The sequence below is a fragment of the Lepidochelys olivacea genome (genome assembly GCF_965140295.1).
Source record: "Lepidochelys olivacea isolate rLepOli2 genome assembly, chromosome: 12".
Lineage (NCBI taxonomy): Eukaryota > Metazoa > Chordata > Testudines > Cheloniidae > Lepidochelys > Lepidochelys olivacea.
In genome coordinates this window covers 40,874,373-40,898,666 of record NC_140422.1, presented here as the reverse complement: position 1 = coordinate 40,898,666, position 24,294 = coordinate 40,874,373, and the positions used below count along the sequence as shown (strand labels likewise).

The 24,294-nt window shown below is 42.8% G+C and overlaps 1 protein-coding gene across 5 annotated transcripts in view; it reads right to left on the bottom strand.

Moving 5' to 3' along the window:
- The window catches only part of NFAT5 (nuclear factor of activated T cells 5), a 135,244-nt gene that overhangs the window by 14,793 nt on the left and 96,157 nt on the right, over nt 1-24,294 (bottom strand). For all 5 annotated transcript variants that reach the window (XM_084645139.1, XM_084645138.1, XM_084645142.1 and 2 more), the window contains 4 exons: nt 24,099-24,233; nt 23,837-23,889; nt 20,341-20,473; nt 11,155-11,232 (listed from right to left, as the gene is read on the bottom strand). In XM_084645139.1, coding sequence (XP_084501265.1) covers nt 11,155-11,232; nt 20,341-20,473; nt 23,837-23,889; nt 24,099-24,233 — 399 coding nt within the window. The remainder of the gene's footprint in view (nt 1-11,154; nt 11,233-20,340; nt 20,474-23,836; nt 23,890-24,098; nt 24,234-24,294) is intronic.

The window sequence follows — 24,294 nt, the reverse complement described above, 5'->3', positions numbered from 1 at the left end:
CAGCACTGACATGGGTCAGAACTCCAGCATTCTTTCAAAATGTTAGAATTGTGGATTCGATGTTTTTCTTTTTCAATAAATGGAAAGGTTAAGTTTGGAATGGAAAGAATCCCATGAGTAATGTGCATAAATATCTGTGAGAAACAATAAAGCCTTCAGTGATGAGCATGGCAAAGCCTGGCAGCTAGTTATTTAACATTATGTGTAACGCTCAGTGGATTTGTCCCTGACTCCACCAGCCCACTCCATTTGGCAGGGATGCCACTTACAGAGAACAATAACTGCAAAGATTAGTAGCAAGTAAGAGGATTTAAATAGCCAGGATACATCACAAAGGGGAGAGAGAAGGGTATAAATAAAAATCATGGACTCAGTGAATTGACATGTTCAAGACATTAATGGCCACTTGGATTTATGAGAAAGTTTTTTCTCAGGTCCTTTGCATTGAGAGCGCAAGAAAGATGTTTTGCATAAGCAGAGGGTTAATGATTTAACAGAGGAAGAATGTTTAACAACCTCAATAGAAGAAAGTATGATGTTGCTACTTTTTAGAATATGAATACACATTGCATAGGATTGCTGTACGCAGATTATAGAACTTCAGGGCCTTTGCCCCTTCCTGCCCTAAAACAAAGTTTACCCATCCCGTTTACGGTACCAAGCTTCTGCGTGTAGCCACAATGAATACATCCACACTAGGACTTTTTGCTTTGTTTGTATCGCAATGGTTGAAGTGTTAGTTTAAACTGGGTGCAGGTGTTTTTCCACTATGTCATCAGCCTTCTCGGTGTAGGGTGACAATGGCAGCACCCCATGTACACAAACAATTCGGCAACCATTTCTTCAAGTCATTTGTACCATTCCCTGTGACTGATGTGCAATGCATTCTGGGGTGATCCAGTCTGAATGCTACCTAGACACAGACCACTGCTCTGGACTACAGAGAAGGATCCTGAGTTGGAAGTGGGTTTTAGGGTCTATAAACCAATAACCCCAGAAAGGGGTTAATGGACTGCGTTGGGCGTACAACTGCTTAAGCTGTCAATCAAATTCAGTAAGGATAGGGTTACGGTCAAGGACTAAGGACTCAAATGAAAAGTAGCTTCAATCCAGGGCTGCTCAAACTCCAGAAAATGCACCCCTCCCTCAGGGCTGGAGGAACCTGAATAGCTAGGGCCTGAGACAGCCAAACTGAGAGGAAATTTGATTGCTGATAGGAAACACAGGGCAAGTGAGTCAAGTGCTTTTGAAGAGCCCCTGGAGAGGTGAACTTCTGGGGGGTTGGATTTTTTTTGATTATTTCTCATGCCTTAGACAGCTGTGTGCTATTTAGGGATGGCCCAGTTTATGAAATAGTTTGCACATCACCTCCATATTGGTGAACATAACAAAATTAATGTGGCGGAGGTGGGGCCGAGGGGTTCGGAGTGTGGAGGGAGCTCAGGGCTGGGGCAGAGGGTTAGGGCGTGGGGGGTCAGGACTCCAGCTGGGGGTGTGGGCTCTGGCGTGGGGCCAGGGAGGAGGAGTTTGGGGTGTAGGCTACCCCAGGGCTACAGCGGGGAGAGAGGACTACCCCCCTGGCCGCAGCACGTCCAGGACTGGGCTGGGGCTGGCAGGGAGAGGCGCCTGTCCCTGCTACAGCAGATCCAGGGCTGGGGGAGAGGCATCTCTCCCCTGCGCAGCGCTTAATAGGCTGCTGCGCAACTGCGCAGCTTAGAGGGAACTTAGACATAGGTGATGAATTAGACATTTTTTTGGCTCCTCTCTCTCTTGTGGAGCCAGAGCAAAAAAACCTGGAATCATAGAAACGTAGGACTGGAAGGCACCTCAATAGATCATCTAGTCTAGTCCCCTGCACTGAGGAGTGACTAAGTATTTTCTAGACCATTCCTAACAGGTGTTTGTCTAACCTATTCTTAAAAATCTCTAATGACAATGATTTCCCAACCTCCCTAGGTAAACTGTTTCAGTGCTTAACTACCCTGACAGTTAGGAAGTATTTCCTAATGTCTAACCAAAATTTCTTTTGCTGCAATTTAAGACCATTTCTTATCCTGTCCTCAGTGGTTAAGGAGAACAATTTATCACCCTTCTCTTTATAAAAACCTTTTACATACTTGAAAACTATCATCATGTCCCCACTCAGTCTTCTCTTCTCCAGACTAAACAAACCCAATATTTTCAATTTTTCCTTGTAGGTCATGTTTTCTAGACCTTTAGTCATTTTTGTTGCTCTCCTGTGGACTTTCTCCAATCTGTCCTGAAGTGTGTTACCCAGAACAGGACACAGTACTCCATTTAAAGCCTTATCAGTGCTGAGTAGAGCAGAAGAATTACTTTGTGTCTCGCTTACAACACTCCTGCTAATACAGCCTAAAATGATGTTTGCTTTTAGTTTTTTTTTTTTTTTTGCAACAGCATTACATTGTTGACTCATATTTAGTTTGTGATTCACAGTAACCCCCGGATCCTTTTCTAAAGTCCTCCTTCCCATTTGTGCAACTGATTATTCCTTCCTAAGTACAATACTCTGCATTTGTTATTAAATTTCATCCTAATTCAGACCATTTCTTCAGTTTGTTAAGTTCATTTTGAATTCTACTCCTGTCCTTCAAAGCACTTGCAACCCTCCCAGTTTAGTATCATCAGTGAACTTTATCTGTATGTCATTATCCAAATCATTATGAAGATACCGAATAGAACCGGACCCATGACAGAGCCCTGCGGTACCCCACTCGCTATGCTCTTCTAGCTCGATAGTCAACCACTGACAACTACTTTCCAACCAGTTGTGCACTCATCTTATAGTATGTTCATCAAGGCTGTATTTCTCTAGATTGTTTATGAGAAGGTAAGACAATAACAAAAGCCTCACTAAAGTTGAGATATTACATCTACTACTTCCTCCTCAACAACAAAGCTTGTTACCCTGTCAAAGGAGGATATTAGGTTGGTTTGACATGATTTGTTCTTGTCAAATCCATGTTGACTGTTACTTACTACCTTATTTTCTTCTAGGTGCTTATAAAAAGATTGTTTGATTATCTGCTACATTATCTTTCTGTATACCGAACTTAAGCTGCCTGGTCTATAATTTCCTGGGTTGTCCTTATTCCCCTTTTTATAGGTAGATACTATATTTGTCCCTTATCCAGTCTGCTGGGATCTCTCCTGTCTTCCAGGAGTTCTCAAAAATAATCACTAATGGCTCAGAGATCTCTTGAACCAGTTCCATAAGTATTCTAGGATATATTTCATCAGGCCTTGTCAGCTTGAAGACATCTAACTTATCTAAGGGCAGGTCTACACTAGAAGTGCTACATTTGCGCAACTGCAGCAGGTCTAGTGAAGACGCTCTATGCGGATGGGAGAGCACTCTCCTGTTGGTATAATTACTCTGCCTCCACGAGAGGCGGAAGCTTTGTCAGCGGGAGAGCGTCTCCTGGCAATATAGCGCCAGTATGGACAGCACTTAGGTCTCTGTAACTCACATTGCTCAGGGGGGTGGCTTTTTTCACATCCCTGAGCAAAGTAAATTAGATTGATTTAAGCAGTAGTGTAGACTTCCCTAAATAATTCTTAATTTGTTCTTTTCCTGAGACCCTACCCCATTTACACTGATGTTCACTATGTCAGTTATCTTATCATTGCTAACGTTTTTGGCAAAAACTGAAACAAAAAAAAGCATTTAACACTTCAGCCACTGCTGTGTTTTCTGTTACTGTCTCTCTCTCCTCACTGAGTAATGGGCCCACCGTGTCCTGGGTCATCCTCTTGCTTCTTATATATTTGTGAAATATTTTCTTATTACCCTTTACACTCCTAACTAGTTTAATCTAATTTTTGCCTTGACATTTCTCATTTTGTTACTGCATGCTTGCATTGCTTTTTTGTACTTATCCTTCATAATTTGACCTAGTTTCCACTTTTTGTATGACTTTGAGTTTCAGTGTTGTTGATGATCTCCTGGTTAAGCCAGGGTGGTCTCTTGCCATAATTCTTATCTTTCCGATTCAGTGGGATAGTTTGCTCTTGTGCCCTTAATAGCGTCTCTTTAAAAAACTGCCAACTCTCCTGAACTCTTTTTTCCCCTTAGAATTGCTTCTCACGGGATCTTACCTACCAATGCCCTGAGTTTGCTAAAGCCTGCCTTCTTTAAGTCCACTGTCTGTATTCGGTTTTCCTTCCTATTACTCCTTAGAACATTGAACTCTACCATTTCATGATCATTTTCAGCCAAGCTGCCTTCCACTTTCAGATTTTCAACCAGATCCTGATTGTCATAAAGGTTCTTCAAAGTCTTTCCCTACGTTTTCCCTGCAAGTTTAAACCCCATTACATATTGTTCTATCCTTGCTGATTGGTCAAAAGTGTCCATTTGGTTTCTAAGCACATCAACTGCCAAGGCCCAAATGTAAAACTATTAACTTTAAATATCAGCTTTGTCATTTTAACCTGGAGCTATGGATTCTTATCAAACTTGTGATCACATTGTTTAATCTGCTCTCCTTTCAAACTGTCTTTATCAGAGCAGGTTATGGAAATTTCCATTAACCTTGGCACACTAGTTTTAACAAATGAATAAGAAATGTCCCCCCCCTTTACTATGTTCCAATACGTACAATTTAAATACACCTCCCACTTCAAAACTGGGGAATTTTGCAGTTTATCTCATGAGCCAAGTGACGCAAACGTCCCAATTAAGCAGTATTAATCACACAACCGACACTGGAGAAAATGAGTGAAGAATATTAGAAATAATTAGTATTCTCAACTTCCCCAGTGAAACCAGATATAAAAGCTCTGCTAGGCCGCTACAGAACAGCCCCCACTCAGCTTACAATATGGTCACAATGTAACTTCAGCCCTAAGGTAACATTCAAAGCTAGAATATTAAGAGGGGATTGATGTTAAACTTAGTTCTTCTTAGGGTATTCCTACACTATGAAATTAGGTCAATTTTATAGAAGTCGATTTTTAGAAATTGATTTTATACAGTCAATTGCATATGTCCACACTAAGCGCATTAAGTCGCGGAGTGCGTCTTCACTACCGTGGCTAGCATCGACTTACGGAGCGGTGCACTGTGGGTAGCTATCGCACTGTTCCTGCAGTCTCCGCTGCTCACTGGAATTCTGGGTTAAGCTTCCAATGCCTGATGGGGCAAAAACATTGTTGCGGGTGGTTTTGGGTACGTCATCAGTCACCCCTCCCTCCGTGAAAGCAACGGCAGACAATCGTTTCAAGCCTTTTTTCCGTGCAGACGCCATACCACAGCAAGCATGGAGCCCGCTCAGCTCAGCTCACCATCACCGCTGCTGTTGTGTCCTGGGTGCTGCTGTCAGCAGACGGTGCAGTACGACTGCTAACTGTCATCATCCACTGCTTCCGCTGCAACTCTGCTCTCCTGCTCTTGTAAATGAGCTCAGTCTCAATAGCAAATTTCTCCATGTTGTCGTCATCCACCGCTTCTGCTGCAACTCTGCTCTCCTGGTGCCATGAATCCACCTCGCAGGTCCTCTCATCATTCTGTATAAATATCTATTCTTGTGGCATCCGTCATCCACCACTTCCGCTGCAACTCTGCTCTCCTGCAGACGCAAGCACGGCAAGCATGGAGCCCGCTCAGCTCACTGCTGCTGTTGTGAGCATTGTAAACATCTTGCACATTATCCTGAAGTATATGCAGAACCGGGCTAAGAGACGCCAGCATGAGGACAATTTTGATGAGGACATAGACAAAGACGTTCCTGAAAGCACGGGCTGTGACAACTGGGACATCATGGTGGCAGTGGGGCGAGCTGATACAGTGGAATGCCGATTCTGGGCCCAGCAAACAAGCACAGACTGGTGGGACCACATAGTGTTGCAGGTATGGGATGATTCATAGTGGCTGTGAAACTTTCGCATGCGTAAGGCCACTTTCCTGGAACTCCGTGAGTTGCTTTCCCCCGCCCTGAAGCGCAGGAATACCAAGATGAGAGCTGCCCTGATAGTTGAGAAGCGAGTGGCGATAACCCTGTGGAAGCTTGCTATCCCTGACTGCTACCGGTCAGTTGAGAATCAATTGGGAGTGGGCAAATCTACTGTGGGGGCTGCTGTGATCCTAGCAGCCAATGCAATCATTGACATTCTGTTACCAAGGGTAGTGACTCTGGGAAATGTGCAGGTCATAGTGGATGGCTTTGCTGCAATGGGTTTCCCTAACTTTGGTGGGATGATAGATGGAACTCATATCCCTATCTTGGCACCAGACCACCTTGCCAACCAGTACGTAAACCACAAGGGGTACTTCTCAATGCTGCTGCAAGCACCGGTGGATCACAAGGGACGTTTCACCGACATCAACGTGGGATGGCCGGGAAAGGTGCATGACGCTTGCATCTTTAGGAACTCTGGGCTGTTCGAGCAGCTGTGAGAAGGGACTTACTTCCCAGACCAGAAAATTACCATTGGGGATGTTGAAATGCCAATAGTTATCCTTGGGGACCCAGGCTACTCCTTGTTCCCATGGCTCACGAAACCGTACACAGCCAGCCTGGACAGTAGTAAGGAGCATAGAATCATAGAATACCAGAGTTAGAAGGGACCTCAGGAGGTCATCTAGTCCAACCCCCTGCTCAAAGCAGGACCAATCCCCAATTAAATCATCCCAGCCAGGGCTTTGTCAAGCCTGACCTTAACTTCTAAGGAAGGAGATTCTACCACCTCCCTAGGTAACGCATTCCAGTGTTTCACCACTCTCCTAGTGAAAAAGTTTTTCCTAATATCCAACCTAAACCTCCCCCACTGCAACTTGAGACCATTACTCCTTGTCCTGTCCTCTTCTACCACTGAGAATAGTCTAGAACCATCCTCTCTGGAACCACCTCTCAGGTAGTTGAAAGCAGCTATCAAATCCCCCCTCATTCTTCTCTTCTGCAGACTAAACAATCCCAGTTCCCTCAGCCTCTCCTCATAAGTCATGTGTTCCAGACCCCTAATCATTTTTGTTGCCCTTCGCTGGACTCTCTCCAATTTATCCACATCCTTCTTGTAGTGTGGGGCCCAAAACTGGACACACTACTCCAGATGAGGCCTCACCAATGTCGAATAGAGGGGAATGATCACGTCCCTCGATCTGCTGGCAATGTCCCTACTTATACATCCCAAAATGCCATTGGCCCTCTTGGCAACAAGGGCACACTGCTGACTCATATCCAGCTTCTCGTCCACTGTCACCCCTAGGTCCTTTTCCGCAGAACTGCTGCCTAGCCATTCGGTCCCTAGTCTGTAGCTGTGCATTGGGTTCTTCCGTCCTAAGTGCAGGACTCTGCACTTATCCTTATTGAACCTAATCAGATTTCTTTTGGCCCAATCCTCCAATTTGTCTCGGTCCTTCTGTATCCTATCCCTCCCCTCCAGCGTATCTACCACTCCTCCCAGTTTAGTATCATCCGCAAATTTGCTGAGAGTGCAATCCACACCATCCTCCAGATCATTTATGAAGATATTGAACAAAACCGGCCCCAGGACCGACCCCTGGGGCACTCCACTTGACACCGGCTGCCAACTAGACATGGAGCCATTGATCACTACCCGTTGAGCCCGACAATCTAGCCAACTTTCTACCCACCTTATAGTGCATTCATCCAGCCCATACTTCTTTAACTTGCTGACAAGAATACTGTGGGAGACCGTGTCAAAAGCTTTGCTAAAGTCAAGAAACAATACATCCACTGCTTTCCCTTCATCCACAGAACCAGTAATCTCATCATAGAAGGCGATTAGATTAGTCAGGCATGACCTTCCCTTGGTGAATCCATGCTGATTGTTTCTGATCACTTTCCTCTCATGTAAGTGCTTCAGGATTGATTCTTTGAGGACCTACTCCATGATTTTTCCGGGGACTTGTGCACGTCCAGCTTTTCTAAATAGTCCCTAACCACCTCTTTCTCCACAGAGGGCTGGCGATCTATTCCCCATGTTGTAATGCCCAGCGCAGCAGTCTGGGAGCTGACCTTGTTAGTGAAGACAGAGACAAAAAAAGCATTGAGTACATTAGCTTTTTCCACAACCACTGTCACTAGGTTGCCTCACTCATTCAACTATAGGCTGAGCAAGTGCAGAATGGTGGTAGAATGTGCCTTTGGACATTTAAAAGCTCGCTGGAGCTGTCAGACTTCAGCGCAACCAACATTCCCATTATTATTGCTGCTTGCCATGTGTTCCATAATATCTGTGAGAGTAAAGGGGAGACGTTTATGGTGGGGTGGGAGGTTGAGGCAAATCGCCTGGCATCCGATTTTGAGCAGCCAGACACCAGGGCGATTAGAAGAGCACAGCAAGGCGTGCTGCAGATCAGAGAGGCTTTGAAAACCAGTTTCATGACTGACCAGGCTTCAGTGTGACAGTTGTGTGTATTTCTGCTTGATGCAAACCAACTCCCTTTGTTAATTTTAATTTCCTGTAAGCCAACCATCCTCCCTGCTTCGAAATAAAGTAACTATTGTTTTAAAACCATGCATTCATTCTTTATTAATTAAAAAAAAAGGGAGATAACTGACAAGGTAGCCTGGATGGGGTGGGGTGAGGGAGGAGGGAAGGATAAGGCCACATTGCTTATTGTAGCCACACTACAAATCGGACTGTTTGAATGACAGCCTTCTGTTGCTTGGGCCATCCTCTGGAGTGGAGTGGCTGGGCACCTGGAGCCTCCCCCCACCACGTTCTTGGGCATCTGGGTGAGGAGAATATGGAACTTGGGGAGGAGGTCAGGCGGTTGTACAATGGATGTAGTGGGGGTCTGTGCTCTTGTTGACTTTCCTAAGCTGCACCGGATGCTTCATCATGTCCGTTGTTCCCCCATTAGCCTTAGCATTGCCTCCTGCCTCTGTTCTTCGCGCTCACTTAATGCTTTCCTAGCCTCTATCACTGAATGCCTCCATGCATTCAGCTGTGCCCTATCAGTGCAGAAGGACTGCATAAGCTCGGAAAAGATGTCATCGCGAGTGCGTTTTTTTCACCTTCTAATCTGCGATAACTTCAGGGGTGGAGATGATAGGGGGAGCCTAGAAACAGTTGTACCTGGGGGGAGGTAAAAAGGGAGAGTAAAATTTAAGATGATTCATTTCTGAGAACAAAAGGGAGACTCTTTCACAGTGAATCAAGCAATTCGCAGCAGACAGCACATGTGCTTTACGTACAAGGTCGCATTTTGCCTTTTATATTGAGCGCCTGCTGATATGGTGACATCACAAACAGCTGGGCAACAGAAAAGTTTCCATGCAGCCACGGTAAGTCAAAGGGTACGCGGGGTTGGCTTCTTACACATAACAGGTGGGAATGGTTTCAAACTGCAGTGCCATCCTTTCCCGTGGCAAGCAATGGGTTGGGTTTCACATTTAAAAGAAGGGGCTGCGGTTTTCGGGCAGATGTGCAGCACACACCTACCCGCACCCCACCGCTTGGCTATTCTCCGGGATGATCCCTTTTAACCAAGCGCAAATAGCCCAGCCTGAACGGGGTCCTTTTATTGTTCCCTTACAAAAATTCCCCTATTTCAGCCAGGTGACCATGAATGATATTCTCCTGACGCTAACACAGAAAGATATAGACCAAATGTTGCTTGAATGTGACCAAAACCCAGGACCATTCACTGCCATGCTTTGTGCTGCAATGATTCCAGAATATTTTCAGAGTACCTCCAGGAGAGCTTCATGGAGATGTCCCTGGAGGATTCCTGCTCCATTCCCAGACATGTGAACAGACTTTTCCAATAGCTGTACTGGCTGTGAATGCATCCCAATTCTTCAGGGCAAATCAAACGTTAAACACTATTGCTTTTAAACCCTGTACTGTAGTTACAAACGTGCACTCACCAGAGGTGCCTTCTCCAGCTTCAGGGTTGGGGATCCTGCCTTCGGAGGGCATTAGCTTCAGGGTGATGAAAAAGTCCTGGCTGCCAGGGAGAATGGATTCACTGCTTGCCTGCTGTGCATTCTCCTCCTCCTCTTCCTCATCCACAAAATCCTCCTCCCTGTTGCGTGAGACTCCCCCCTTGCAGGTGTCCACAGACAGTGGTGGGGTGGTGGTAGGGTCCCCTCCTATAATGGCATGCAGCAGATCATAGAAGCGGCACGTATGGGGCTCTGACCCAGAGCAACCGTTTGCCTCCTTTGTCTTTTGGTACGCTTGCCTCAGCTCCTTAACTTTCATGCGGCACTGCTGTGTCCCCCTGTTGTAGCCTCTCTCCAATATGCCCTGTAAGATTTTGGCAAATATATTTGCATTTCTTCTTTTTGATTGGAGTTCTGCCTGCACAGATGCTTCTCCCCATACAGCAATCAGATCCAGTGTCTCCCTTTTGGTCCATGCTGCAGCTTATTTGCAATTCTGGGGGGAGTGTATGGTCACCTGTGCTGCTGAGTTTGCCACGCTGACCAAACAGGAAATGAAATTCAAAAGTTCCCGGGGCTTTTCCTGTGTACCTGGCTAGTGCATCGGAATTCAAAGTGCTGTCCAGAGCGGTCACAACTGTCGATTTGCGTCCGCACTACCCCAAATTCGACCCAGCAAGGTCGATTTTCGTGCTTCTCCCCTTCCCGGGGAGAAGTACAGAAGTTGATTTTAAGAGCCCTTTAAATCGACGGAATGGGGTTGGTTGTATGGACGCATTCATTTTAAAATACACCTAACACAGCTAAATTCAGCCAAACCCTGTAGTGTAGACTAGGCCTTAGTCTTCTAAATTTTATCTTGCATAAATTAATTCTCTTATATTTTCTAAATTCCCTGTAATAATTCCCATGTTAATTGTGTAAGTGACAGAAACGTCGTTTTCTCTCATCCTCATCCCTTGGAAGCATATTAAAGAAAGAGTGGAACATAGGGCCATCTAAAGGAAGAGTCCAGATGGATTTTTTTAAAACTTCTGAATGGTTTTTGCTCTACATTAATCCGTGTTTATTTATATATATATATAAAAACACTGTAGTTGCAGGGTGAAGTCTTCAAAGTCAGAAAAGAAAAAAAGTTATATGCATACAGTCTAATGATATAATCACAAACTATTTCTATGGGACCCCTATCTCCTTCAGTGTACAATCTGGACAGGAATGATGGAGGAAGTTATAGCTCACTCATTAACAACATTGATAAGAATCAATTTAGTACCTTTTATAGCCTCTTCAAAAGAGCAAGGCTGTGCTGGGCTGGAGATTTCTTTCTTCACATTAATATTCAGAGTACCAGCTGTTGAGACAAAAGACATTGCTGAATGTCAGGTATGTTGAAAGCATTGTCACAAGAAATGGCAACTTACTTTACAGTAACTGTGGTTCTTCAAGAGGTTTTATCCATATATATTCCACTTTTGGTGTGCATGTTCCCAATGCACTTGAGTTCAGATTCTTTTGGCCACTGATGTCCATTGCAGGCCATACTGGCACTTTGCGTGTCTTACTGCCTCTAACTGAGGGCATAAAGGGCAGGCTACCCCAATCACCTCTCCATTCCTTCACCAATATAGAACCCATATCTCTTCTGTCTCCTTGGTAGCACGGAAAGAGGGCAGGTTGTGGAATAGATAAGGACAACACATCTCAAAGAGCCAAAGTTACTGTTCGGTAAATAATTGTTTCTTCTTTGAGTGCTTGTCCATATATATTCCACTATTGGAGACTCAATCAATAACCTAGATGACAAAGGAGGTGGGTGCGAAGAATCTACCTAAAAAAATTATTTCAAGAAAGCCCTACCAAAATGAGCCTCAGATCTTGACGCTTCCACTGTGTAGTTATGCTGGATAAACATATGCATCAAACACCACACAGCTTCCCTACATGTCTCTCTAATTTTTCTCTACCCTATTCTGATTGTGCCTCACACTCCCCCTCACCATGTCTCTCTCTCTAAGACCAGGTGCCCTCTTTTAAAGGTCAGCTGGGGTGAATGGACCAGTCACAGGTGCACTGGCCCTGCTCTCACTTAAAGTGTCAAAGTCACCCTGTGACATACCCTCATAAGACTTTTAAAAAAAATGTAGCAACTGTATGGTGTGAAAAATGTGAAATACACATGAACTGATGAGCAGAAAGTTGAGATGCATCCAATGAAGTGAGCTGTAGCTCACAAAAGCTCATGCTCAAATAAATTGGTTAGTCTCTAAGGTGCTACAAGTACTCCTTTTCTTTTTGCGAATACAGACTAACACGGCTGTTACTCTGAAACCTGTCATACTAGGATCTGTCCATCTCTGAGATACCACATCTGGCTGGGGAGGCAACTGCACTGGAAGTTGGATGGAGATATTCTTCTGGTCTGAGGACCAGAATTGCCTCAGTGATGCCTGAACTACCATGACTATTCTGGCTCAATCCTGCCTGAGCTTCACGAAAACTCTTGGGATCAACAGAATTGGAGGGTAAGCATACATCCGTTCCGGAGAGCAGGGGATCAGAAATGCATCAGACAGGTATGCCAGACTTGGTCCTCCTCTGGAGCAGAGCTTTTGACACTTTGTTTTCTTTGGTGGCAAAGAGGTCTACGACTGGATGACTCCACTTGATGAATGTCTTGGATTTTAGTGTCCTTCACTGACCATTCATGGTCACTTGCAAATAGTCTGCTGAGATCTGCCAGCATATTCTGTAATCCTGATAAGTATTTCTGTCAGACTCATACAGAAGTTCCACAGATGTACAGATTCATGACAAAGAATCTGCTCCCCTTTGTTTGCTTATATAAAACATTACTGAAGTGTTGTCTGTTAGGAATTGACTTATTCAGCCTTTTAGAACTCAGAGGAAAATCGTGCGTGCCTGATGAATGGCGCTTAGCTACAAGATATTTATGTGAAGCCACGCTTCCTGAGGAGTCCATATGCCCCATGTCTGAAGATTGTCGTAAGTGGACTTCCCATCCCAATGTGAAGGCATCTATCACCAATGTCTTTGATGGTAATTGTGGAGAGGACACTTGCAAACTTTGAGAGTCTTTCCACCAGCTTAATGACAAGAGGATTTCTGGGGGAACGTGCACTGACATATCCAAAACTGCTTGTCGGATATTCAGACTTCAACCACCCTTGTATGCAAAGGTGGTGAAGTCTGGCAGGCTCACCTATGTACACGTAGGAGGTTTTGTGTCCCAAAAGTCAGAAAAATTCTTACACTGGTTTTGCGATTAATTTGTAGGTGGGCGGATAGATCTACCATAGCTTGGAATCCTTGTTGGAACAAATGGGCCATTGCTGGAGTCCAAAACCACACCTATAACTTATCTTTTGAGTAGGAGTTCGTACTGACTTCTCTGATTACTTAGTCTCAGGAAGGCAAGGAGTTGCAAAGTCAGTTACCTGTTGATACGACTTTCTGCAAATGAGCCAGTCATGTAAACAGGGATGAATCTGAACTCCTTGTTTCTTGACGTAAGCTAGATATTTCATGAATACTCTCCGTGCTGTCAATAGGCTGAATAGTAGCAGCCTGTATTGGTAGTGGGACTTCATTCATCATACATGTAGGAAGTGCTATTGGTAAATAAGCAACCTGAAGGTTGAGAGCTGCATACAAAGTTGCGTAGATCTAGGGTTGGAATAAATAAAGCCAGAACTACCATCCTGAACTTAAGCTTGCAAATGAAGGGGTTCAGTTGTCTCAGATCTAGAATAGGGCACCAGCCCATTTCTTTTGGGGAATCAAAGTCATGAAAGCAAAATCCCTTCCCCCTGTGTTTTAGAGGAAATTCTTCAACTTCTCTAAGATTGAGAAATGATTGTACCTCGCAATGTGACATGTTCGCATGAGGGGGTCCCTGAAAAGAATGGGGAAGGTGTGTGTGTGTGAGGTTAGGGAGGATCTGTAACTGAATGGAATAGCCTCCCTATAGGATTTCCAGGATCCAATCGTCCATAGCGATGATGCTCCAGAGCTAAATTCCCTCTAAGCTGCATGGCCGCGCAGCAGGCTATCAAGGGCTGCGCAGACAAGGAGAGGCGCCTCTCCCCCAGCCCCAGTGCTGCCAAAGCCAGAGAGAGGCGCATCTCCCCCGACCCTGGGCTGCTGTGGTGAGAGAGGGCTGGGGGGAGTCTTCTCTCTCTGCCACAGCCCTGGGGCAGCCTGCACCCCAAACCCGCAATCCCTGGCCCCACCCCAGAGCCCTCACCTCCTACATCTCAACTCTCTGGCCCTGAGCCCCCTCCCAGAACCCAAACCCTTCATCCCCAGCCCTCACCCCCCATACTCCAAACCTCTGCCCCAGCCCTGAATCCCCTCCCACACTCTGAACCCGTGGTCCCCACCCCAGCCACGCACCACCTCCATATTGGTTCAGATAACAAAATTAATTCTGTACATGGATGTAAAATATTAGAGGGTACATTGCTCCAGACCACAAGAAAATGAAATATATGATTCCTAAAATGAAGGGAACAAACAGGAAAAGCCAACAGAATTTGTACGTTACTCCTGACCAAAAGTCAAATCTACTGCTTTAATGATGATGAATGCTGTAGCACAGACAATGTACTGCATGCAGATGACTTCCTCATGTGGAATTTTTCATGCTTTCCAAGTGATTCAGGTTGCCTAAATTGGATATAGAATGATTTCCTTTACTGTTGTTGAGGCTCATAGAGCTTCCACTTTGATGCAGCAGTATGGACTCCTAAAGAACTCAGCGTGGCCAGAAAGTCCTTCAGACAGTGAGAAGTTTTGTCTATTTTCATACTGAAAGGTTCACATCCCTCAAATGGAAGAGCCTCAGTTTTAACTCTTTATGGGTCACTGATGACTGGAGTACATCTCCTAATAGCAACTGAGGTAGTCATGGATCTAAAAGCCATATCCACAGTACCAAGAGCTGCCTGGAGGAATATACACACCAAAAGTTGACCTTTGGCTATCAAGGACTTAAACTACTCTTATCTTGGGGAAGCTTGTCTGCAAATTTGAGTATGGAATCCCAATTCAAATAACCATACTTCATCAACAGGGCATGGTAATTGGTGATTCTCATCTGGGGACTGTACATAGGATACATTTTCCAGGCAAATATATCTAATTTCTTGGGTTCCTTGTCTCTTGGTGTTGCTTTCTCTTGATTTTGCCTCAACCTCTCATTCACTGCTGTAATAACCAATAACACTGGTGTGAAATGTCTATAAAATTGCTCAAAGCCCTGGGAAGGCACTTGAGCAACAATCTGTTCTTTTTGATGTTGGTGTCAAATAAGCAGGTATCTGCCAGAGCAATTTGGCTGGCTATAGAAGTCCCTTGTTGATGGGCATCGCAAGATGTCAGGATTGTGCATGATTTTTCCTGGACCACCTCAGCTGGAATTTCCAATGTGTCAGGCATTCTGCGCTGCAAGTCCTGGAATGTCTTGAAAGTCATCTGGGGTTGAGGTAGATGATGAAGACACCACAGACGGATGATGATGAGGATGAGAGGGGAGCCAGGATAGGGTAGTCCTCTACTTGTAACTCCTCATCAGAGCCTTGAGCAGACTGTTCAGCTGGCAGAGGAGCAGAACAGGCTGGGTGTAACCCCTGCCACCCCAAGAGATGATGGTAAAGGGGGTCTAGCCCTGGATTGGGATGGATGCAGACAATGGTGTTCTACAGTGATGTATCCCTCATGGAGCCCAATAGAACCAAGGATAGTAGTATGCACAAGGAGCAGATGGCTGGGGAGAAAAGGAGAGCTACCACGGAGTACTATCTTTCCTAGAAGAATAAGGAGTACTTTTGGCACTTTAGAGACTAACGAATTTATTTGAGCATAAGCTTTTGTGGGCTAAAACCCACTTCATCAGATGCATGCAGTGGAAAATACAGTAGGAAGACACACACACACACAGAACATGAAAAGATGGGGGTTGCCATACCAACTCTAACAAGACAAATCAATTAAGGTGGGCTATTATCAGCAGGAGAAAAAAAAAACTTTTGTAGTGATAATCAGGATGGCCCATTTCAAACAGTTGACAAGAAGGTGAGAGTAACAGTAGGGGGGAAAATTAGCATGGGGAAATAGTTTTTAGTTTGTGTAATGACCCATCCACTCCCAGTCTTTATTCAAGCCTAATTTGATGGTGTCCAGTTTGCAAATTAATTCCAGTTCTGCAGTTTCTCGTTGGAGTCTGTTTTTGAAGTTTTTTTGTTGAAAAATTGCCACTTTTAGGTCTGTAATTGAGTGTCCAGGGAGGCTGAAGTGTTCTCTGACTGGTTTTTGAACGTTCTAATTCTTGACGTCTGATTTGTGTCCATTTATTCTTTTGCACAGAGACTGTCCGGTTTGGCCAATGTACATGGCAGAGGGGCACTGTTGGCACAGTAATCTGGAAAGGTTGAGAGCCACTAGTCTAGGGTAATGAAACTCCCTCTTAGATGCATACTGACCGGAATACCTAGACTCCATGGCACACACTAGTGAAACCTCCCTTTTGCCACATCACTGTAATGCTCATGGCATAGACATGTCTCAACACTAATTAGCAACTAACTGCTATGTACCTATCTTTTTACAGCCATGTACAAACAATGGGTAAACTGCACAGTGAGTGAAGAAGCTCAGACATCACACGGCTTCCTGGCACGGGAGAAGAAACTGCGGCAGCTGGAGTCACTGTGCCCTTTATGCCCTCAGTTGGAGGTAAGAGGACACACAGGGTGCAGATGCGGCCCCCAGGAAATACTGCTGGCCAAAAGAATACGAACTTCAGTGCACTAAACAAGGGTATATGGGCGTAAATTGCAGCAAAGGCAGTGTAGGTTGAACATTAGGAAAAATGTCCTAACTGTCAGGGTGGTTAAGCTCTGTAATAAATTACCTATGTAGATTATGGAATCTCTATCAGTTGAGATTTTTAAAAGCAGAGGTTAGATAAAACACCTGTCAGGGAGGGTCTAGACAATACTCAGTCCTTCCATGAGTGCAGTAGCCAGTCCTATGATTCTATGTGTACAGGCACTCAAAAAAGAACCCATACAAAATACACAACACACATTAGTTACATATTTCCAGGTCAAATAGGTCCTCATAAAATACATCAGTTTAACAATCATTCAGTAATTCACTTCTATCACTGGAGGCCAGAAAACAATCAGGATAAATTCAGGAGAAAAATGTTCACTTACATCTCCTGACAAGATTACATCTTCTAATACAGATACCAAAGTAAGTAAGTGAAAAATAAGGGAAAAAAGTCTTTGAGTCATGCAAATGCTCCTGGAACCCTCTCCCCCATAATAAAAACAGATGGTGTACCATGAATACCAGTATGATATTGGAAAACACATTTTACAACACACATATGAAATACAGTTTTTGTGGAGCTGAATACAGATATTCTATGAATGCACCATCTCTAAACAGAAGACTCCCTTTGGGTCACTGGGCCAAAGACCTGAACGCTAGGCTGTACCCCACAAGCTTATTATAAACTTTGTGTGACCATTAATATTTTACCAAAATTACTTTAGACATTCAATATAGGGAATAAACTTCTAGCTCTCTTCTCTCACAAGCAGATGATGTAAAGCTATCTGTCCATTCTACTGACAGCCATGTTGTATACAAGTAACCATAGGTAGACCATGCATTGGGATTTTCAAAAGGAGCCTAAGGGAGTCAAGTGTCAAACTCCCCTGAGTTTTATTTAGAGTATCTCAGCCTACGGACTACAAATAGCTGCACTGAAGGTTTTCACCATCGCAAAGCTTTTGTGTCTTTTTAACAGGTTTACAGTATATAATCTCTCAGGCATTTGCAATTAATGTATAACTCCAATATCTAGCTGCCGCTTTCAACATTTCTCTAATCTTAATGCTTCAGGTAGACCATATTCATGAGAGTTCTCCTTGAATTCCTTTGCTCTGCAGAAATAGCAATGAGAGATATAGGACAACAAGACATCAGGTTCTTATTATATTCTCATTTTGGAGCATGGAGAATGACACACAAAAGTCCTTATGTATCAAGGTAAGAGTACATCCATAGTGATGACCTGTTTTTGAATCTATTACATCTTTCCTTGCCCCCACCCTGATAGACAGAAAACAGAAGATGAGACTCTCACAGCTGATCAAATATATATAGCACTAAAATGAAGAGCTGTAGGTTTACTATTTAAAATAATCATTAACTAGCATTTCAGAGGAATTTTGTGTCTAAAGACTATGTTACAAGCCTGGGAATACCAACAGACAAATGAGCCCCATATTCACTCCTTATGCAGGCACAATTTTCTGTGCACACACCTGTGTGAACCTGTTATGGTAGCAATTTTCTGTCCATTGCAAAATTTGTCCAAATGGAATTTGCACATTAAAATTCTACCACCAGCATGCAGTTATTACTGCACTGAGTACATGCAACATGTGGGAAGTGCAGTTGAAGCCTCACTGAAAAAGAGATCCAATATGTGTAAGTCTGGGAATGAGGCCAAGTTTATACTACCAGCCGGACTGGCGGGTAGTGATAGATCTTTCGGGGATCGATGTATCGCATCTAGTGTAGACACGATAAATCGATCCCCAATCGCTCTGCTGTTGACTCCGGAACTCCACCACGGCGAGAGGCGGAAGCGGAGTCAACGGGGGAGCAGTGATCCCGCGCCGCAAGGACGCGAAGTAGGTGATTCTAAGTCGATCTAAGATACGTCAACTTCAGCTACGCTATTCTCGTAGCTGAAGTTGTGTATCTTAGATTGATCTCCCCCTCCCTCCTAGTGTAGACGAGGCCTAAGATAAATTGTTACTATACCTCTCTAGAGGTACTTCCTTACAGTCACAGGCTCGTACAGTGGTGCTAACAGAGCCTGCACAACTCTTCCGTTCATCCTTTGTTTTATGCTGACTGTGCTTCTGCTCTATGTATTCAACTGCAGCTATGCAGAACTTTTCATTGCCCTTTTTGCCATTACATAGGAGATCCCCTTGCCTGACAGCTTGACCTCCCCGCATAAACAGAAGTAAATAAAATCACATCCCCTATGAGTACTATTAAGTTGCGTATCTTATCTCTGCAGTGTAAGAGTCTCACAATGTATCGGTCATATTAGTGAATTATGGGGCATCAGTCACATAAAACAAATTTACATCTTATTCCCAGCCTAAGATAGTCAATATAGTTTTCAAGTTAAAAATAAAAAAAGAATTAGCAGTGTACTTGTAAAGTTTCATTTTCATTTCTAAATTGAACAAGCAAGCTGGTTACTGTATTAGAGATTGTGGCATCAAAAAACAGAATATATTTGTATGATTTGCACCCTTGGATCTTTCTACACAGAATGCTTGGTGCTATTTATTTTGCTATATCTTCCACTGCAAACACCTGTACCTTCACTTGCCCTACAGCTTGGGTTCTTCCTTGTTTGAACTTATATAAACCTGAAATTGATACTACTATGTGAAAGCAGCAGCCTGTATCTGGCTGGGATTCCCTCGCTACATACCGTAACAAGGATGGAAGTTAACCCTTCAGACCTCATTTCTTGACAGAGCGGATTTTGCTAACAAGAGGCGCTCCCAGAATATTAACATTTCCGACGTTGATATAACAAGTAACCAGAGAAATGTTGATAACCTGCAATATCAAAGTTTACTGGGACTGAAGAAAAATATTTTGATAGTTGGTGAAATATTACACAGTCTACGAGAAAACAAAAGCCTTATATTTTATTTTAGAGCAGTGAGGAAACATTTGCTCCCTAATTCTTCCTCAAGCCCCTTTCCCTCTACGGTCACCTGTCCACCATGTGTAGTGTCTCCTCATCCTTTGCAAGCCTTTTCACCACAACTAATACAATTGCGATTTGACTTCATTCTGTGTTTAGCCTCCTGTTCAGAGATGAATTTTAGGACTCAGGATCCAGGGTGTAGACAGCTGAGCTAACTATTTGCTTTCATGACGTCTCTAAGGGTGGCTCTTCCAGTACTCGAAAGTACACATCCCTGTCTTTATTGCAACCATGAGTGTTACTGTCCCTCCCTATATTAGGGTCTGGGGCACAGAAGAGTCCTCAGCTGAGGGAAGGAACCAGGAGCCTTTCAAAGTGCTTTGGCCAGTAGAGGAACTGTCATGCTGGTGACTCAAAACATTCTTCCTAGAATACCTTGAAATTTCAGAAGGTTGTTTAAGCACACATAGGTACCACTTTATCAAAGAATAAATGTCATTGTAATGGTATATTATTGTTGAGCACGTATGTTTGTTGAAAAGCCTATTACCCAACTTCACACAGCTGCTACCCTTGTTAGCCCCTTTCTCTCTGCTTCAATATTCAGAAATTAAAATCAGAAAAGACCTTGCAGGCAATTTTGTCCATTCCCATCCCTCATTTCTTCACTTTACGTACATGTATCTGGAGTGTATGTAAATGACTGCACATCATGTGATCTTCCAGCATTGGTCACCACATATATCCCCACAGAAACAGAAGAGGTTATTTTCTGGTCATGATATGGTGGCACCGTCACAATAAGATGATTCTGTATTGCCGAGAGAGAGAGAGAGAGTTCATATTAGAAAGATTTCTTCATTATTTTAATTGCAATTTAAAAGGTAACTATTATCCATACAAAGAAAGCCAAATCAAATTAAAAAATGGACTAGCACAAACCCTAACAAATACATTCTAGTAAAACAAAACCTGTAAGAAGTGCGGAGTAGACTGGGGGAAGGTGGTGAAGCTGTGCTTCTTTTAAAAGAAATGGACAACCATGTTGAGCTGAAAAGGGCACTGGAATGTTCTGCCTATACAGAGCTTATTTGTAACATATAGTGTAAATGGGGAGGGCGGGGCGGGGGAGGGGGGAGAAGAGTGGGAAAGACATACACATACCCTTGAACTCCGGCCCTGATTCAGCAAAGCACTTACGTATGTGCTTAACTTTAAAACATGTGCTTAAATACCACTGAAAGCAAAGAGAATTAAGTACATGTTTAAGTACTTTGTTGAATAGGGCCTCTGTACTCAATATGAGCAGAGAGGTTCAGGTTCCGGCATCTCAGGCAAAGAGAACCTGAGTACAAGAGTCCAGTACATCTCTTGAATTCAAGATATTTACTATTTCATATGTAGTGGCAAGTTATGTAAACACAGAAGATATGAAAAAGATAAAAGGACATCCACTTCGAAAGACAAGACAAGGGGCAGAAGAGTCAAAGGGCTGCTTAATTCTGTTCTGCAGAATTCACTTGTACTTTCCTCTAGTCCCTTTTATTCTGCAGCATTACAAGAGTTTTACGGTAATTTTTGCATGGAAGGTTTCAGTCATTTCTATCACCTACCCTTTAAAGATAATGTATTACGCATTGGGCTATGTGAATGCAGCAAAAAAGTCCCTGTAAATAAAGCCTCCCAATTCAGTTCCCTAGTATTTGAAATTCTTTTTATTCAAGGACATTTGAATGAGTATTTGCAAGAATGTTCACAGAAAGCAAAAGTGTCACAAATAAATATTCGCTGGAGTATTCACACCAGATGTGCTTTTGCAGCCATTTGGAAAAGCTCTTTTAATTCGCACAAAAAATTCAAACAATTACAGACAACAAAGAAATGTGTAAACATCTCAACTTATTTGCAAATAGTTCATGAACAAAAAAGTACTGCTGTTAAATACATAGGGTAGACCTATGTATTTAACATATGACATAGGTCAGACCTATGAATAGCAAACAGACATCAGCAGATGCAATCATGAACAATCCACAGAACAACTTTTGTTCCCAAACTATCTGTCCAACCATTAGAAATAAGAAACTGGTAAAAACTGTGTTTGTGGGCAATTTACCAACAGAAAAAAATGACCAGCTCCAGTCAGCACTGTTTGCAATATGAATTCAGCCTACAAGCCACCTAACTGTGTGCAAAGATTAAGTCAGTTACTGGGGAACGTGTCACTAAACAAGGAAAAATTTAGCCAGACACAAAGAGCACAGAGAAAATACAGTGCACTGATAACACAATAACTCCACAGGTGAAAGTCATGGGCAAAATTTTAGATCCTTCCTTTTAACTATGTTATATGTACTATAACCTTTTACCAACTATTACATAAGGATTCTCCTTCACTGGCTTAACTGTGAAGTTCCACTCTGAGAAGAGAGTATAGCGAAGTAGCACCATTTTACTCACATATAGGTTCCCTGTATTTTCTGCTTATTATTTGTGTGTTAACACAGAAAACCTGTTCTACGAGCTGTGCAAGTTATTTCTGTTCACCTTGCACAGCCAGCAAGAGCAGATTTCGAGTCATTACACATTTTCATGCATTGTTTACTAAGTTCCCCTTCTATTTAGTGTTTTATACCACATAGCCATCATTGTGGTATTTAAGTGTCCAATTACAAAACCAACTTACATTTATGCAAACCCACTAATAACAATGGGGTTGCTTTGGTGTCACTAAGGGCATAATTTGGTGGCTGTAACCTTTAGTCTCCTTATAACACACCATAAAGGAAGATATTCAGTTCCACTTTCAGATCCTAGATTAATTGCCAGTGCCACAAACTCGGAGGGGGGGGAAAACCCACTTAATTTTACTTGCAAATGTAGCCTGATCTGGAGTCAATAAGAGAAATAACTTGCACGTTCACAATGCTATTTTCATTGTCAATTTTCAGACAAGAACTATACCTTAAATTCTGTTTTTGACATCAGTTTGTTTAAAATTTCAAAGACATCATTCCATAACATTTCTTTAGATTGCTAGGGATAATAAATAATATTCTTTCCTTCTAAAACCAGTTTAGAAATCCCCTACAGCCAAGTCTGAATAAAACAACACTTGCATTCTAAGTGGGTTTACACATCACACAGTGGGGCCTTCTGCAAATCACCCCTTAGCTTTCGCCTCAGTGAGCCTTTAGTTAGGTTTTTATATAGTAGCTTCTTCATTTATTCTATTTGAGGGTGTGTGTAGGGCTGTGTGCTTTATTGTAAAACTGAACACACCTAGAGCCATAGGTAGTCCCGTTTTACAGAAATGGAAATAGATTTTAAAAAGACTAGTAGGATAGGGAACCAAGTGAGGAATATAACATCCTTGGGAAAGGGATATGGAATACCTCGTAGAAATATCCTTGGAGAGCAACAATCCCAATGAGAGCTTTTTTTTTTTTTAAACACACACACTAGTTGGGGTGGAAAGGAACTCCCACCAAAGAAGAGATTCTCTATATCATGGAGCTTTGCCTTCTTGCGCTCTCTCTCTCTCTGGGCTTAGTATTTTCCCTTTCTAAGGGGGGCAGCTAAGTTAAACATGTTTCTGTACCTTCTTTAGGCTGTTTTTCAATCTTAAAACTGACTATCTGCCTTACTACTTGTGAGTTGGCCAAGATATAACCAGATGCTCAATTTTGACAGACAGATGCTTTCTTTGTTAAAAAATTATTACTCCATTAAGTGCAAAAAGCTATGTTAAGGGAATATTAAAGTTGGAAGACTACATGGACAAAAAAGTCAAGTAGTAAGTAAAATAAGTTATGTAAAATTATAGATTGTGCATGTGATAAACACATTGTTTTTCCTTAATTTTTTTTTTTCCCCTCAAAGTTAGCTAAGTATTATTCTTTACTTGTAGTGCTGATTGAAAATGGAATTTCAGAGTAGAATATTTTTCTTAACATTATCAACACAAAACTATCATGCTTCCAGTATATAGTATGTGAAATCATACTAGACACAATTTCCTTAATTATATTCTTTGCATTGTATGTGTGAAGAGCAAGCCTTCCTGGTCTCTACTGGCCAAGACAATGAGAATAAAGCTAAGAATCAAGCTTTTGTCTTGAGTGATGATGCAGGAACATTTTCAGATATTTGTATTCAATGTATGAGTAAGTACCTGATGAAATAATTCCATGTCTATTTCAGCTTCTGCTTTCCAAGAGTTTTCATCTGATTGAAAGTAAAAAAAAATATATATTATAACTTTTATTGCGCATTTATACAAAACTAAAATATTGTTTTGGTGTCTTCAATAGAGTTGCTATAGTATTTGATGCTTCATTAGCTCTTAAGAAGTGGAACAAAACCAAGTAGTAGGATTTTAAACCCAAACATGTCCTCCTTTCCTCCACCCAAGCCCCTGTATTTTTCACACTGACCAGAAATATTCTCTTGGAAGATCACTTTTGTTCCCTTAAGAAAGTTCTTGCCAATCAGAAAGACTTCCTCTTCCCCCTTCACTGAACAGCTGTGCAGACTTTTCTTGAGGATCTCTGGCACACCAGCTGGTTGAGCTACAATTGGAAAGACGAGCAGTTTAAAATAAAAGGAACACTAATACCTTTGACAAAAAGG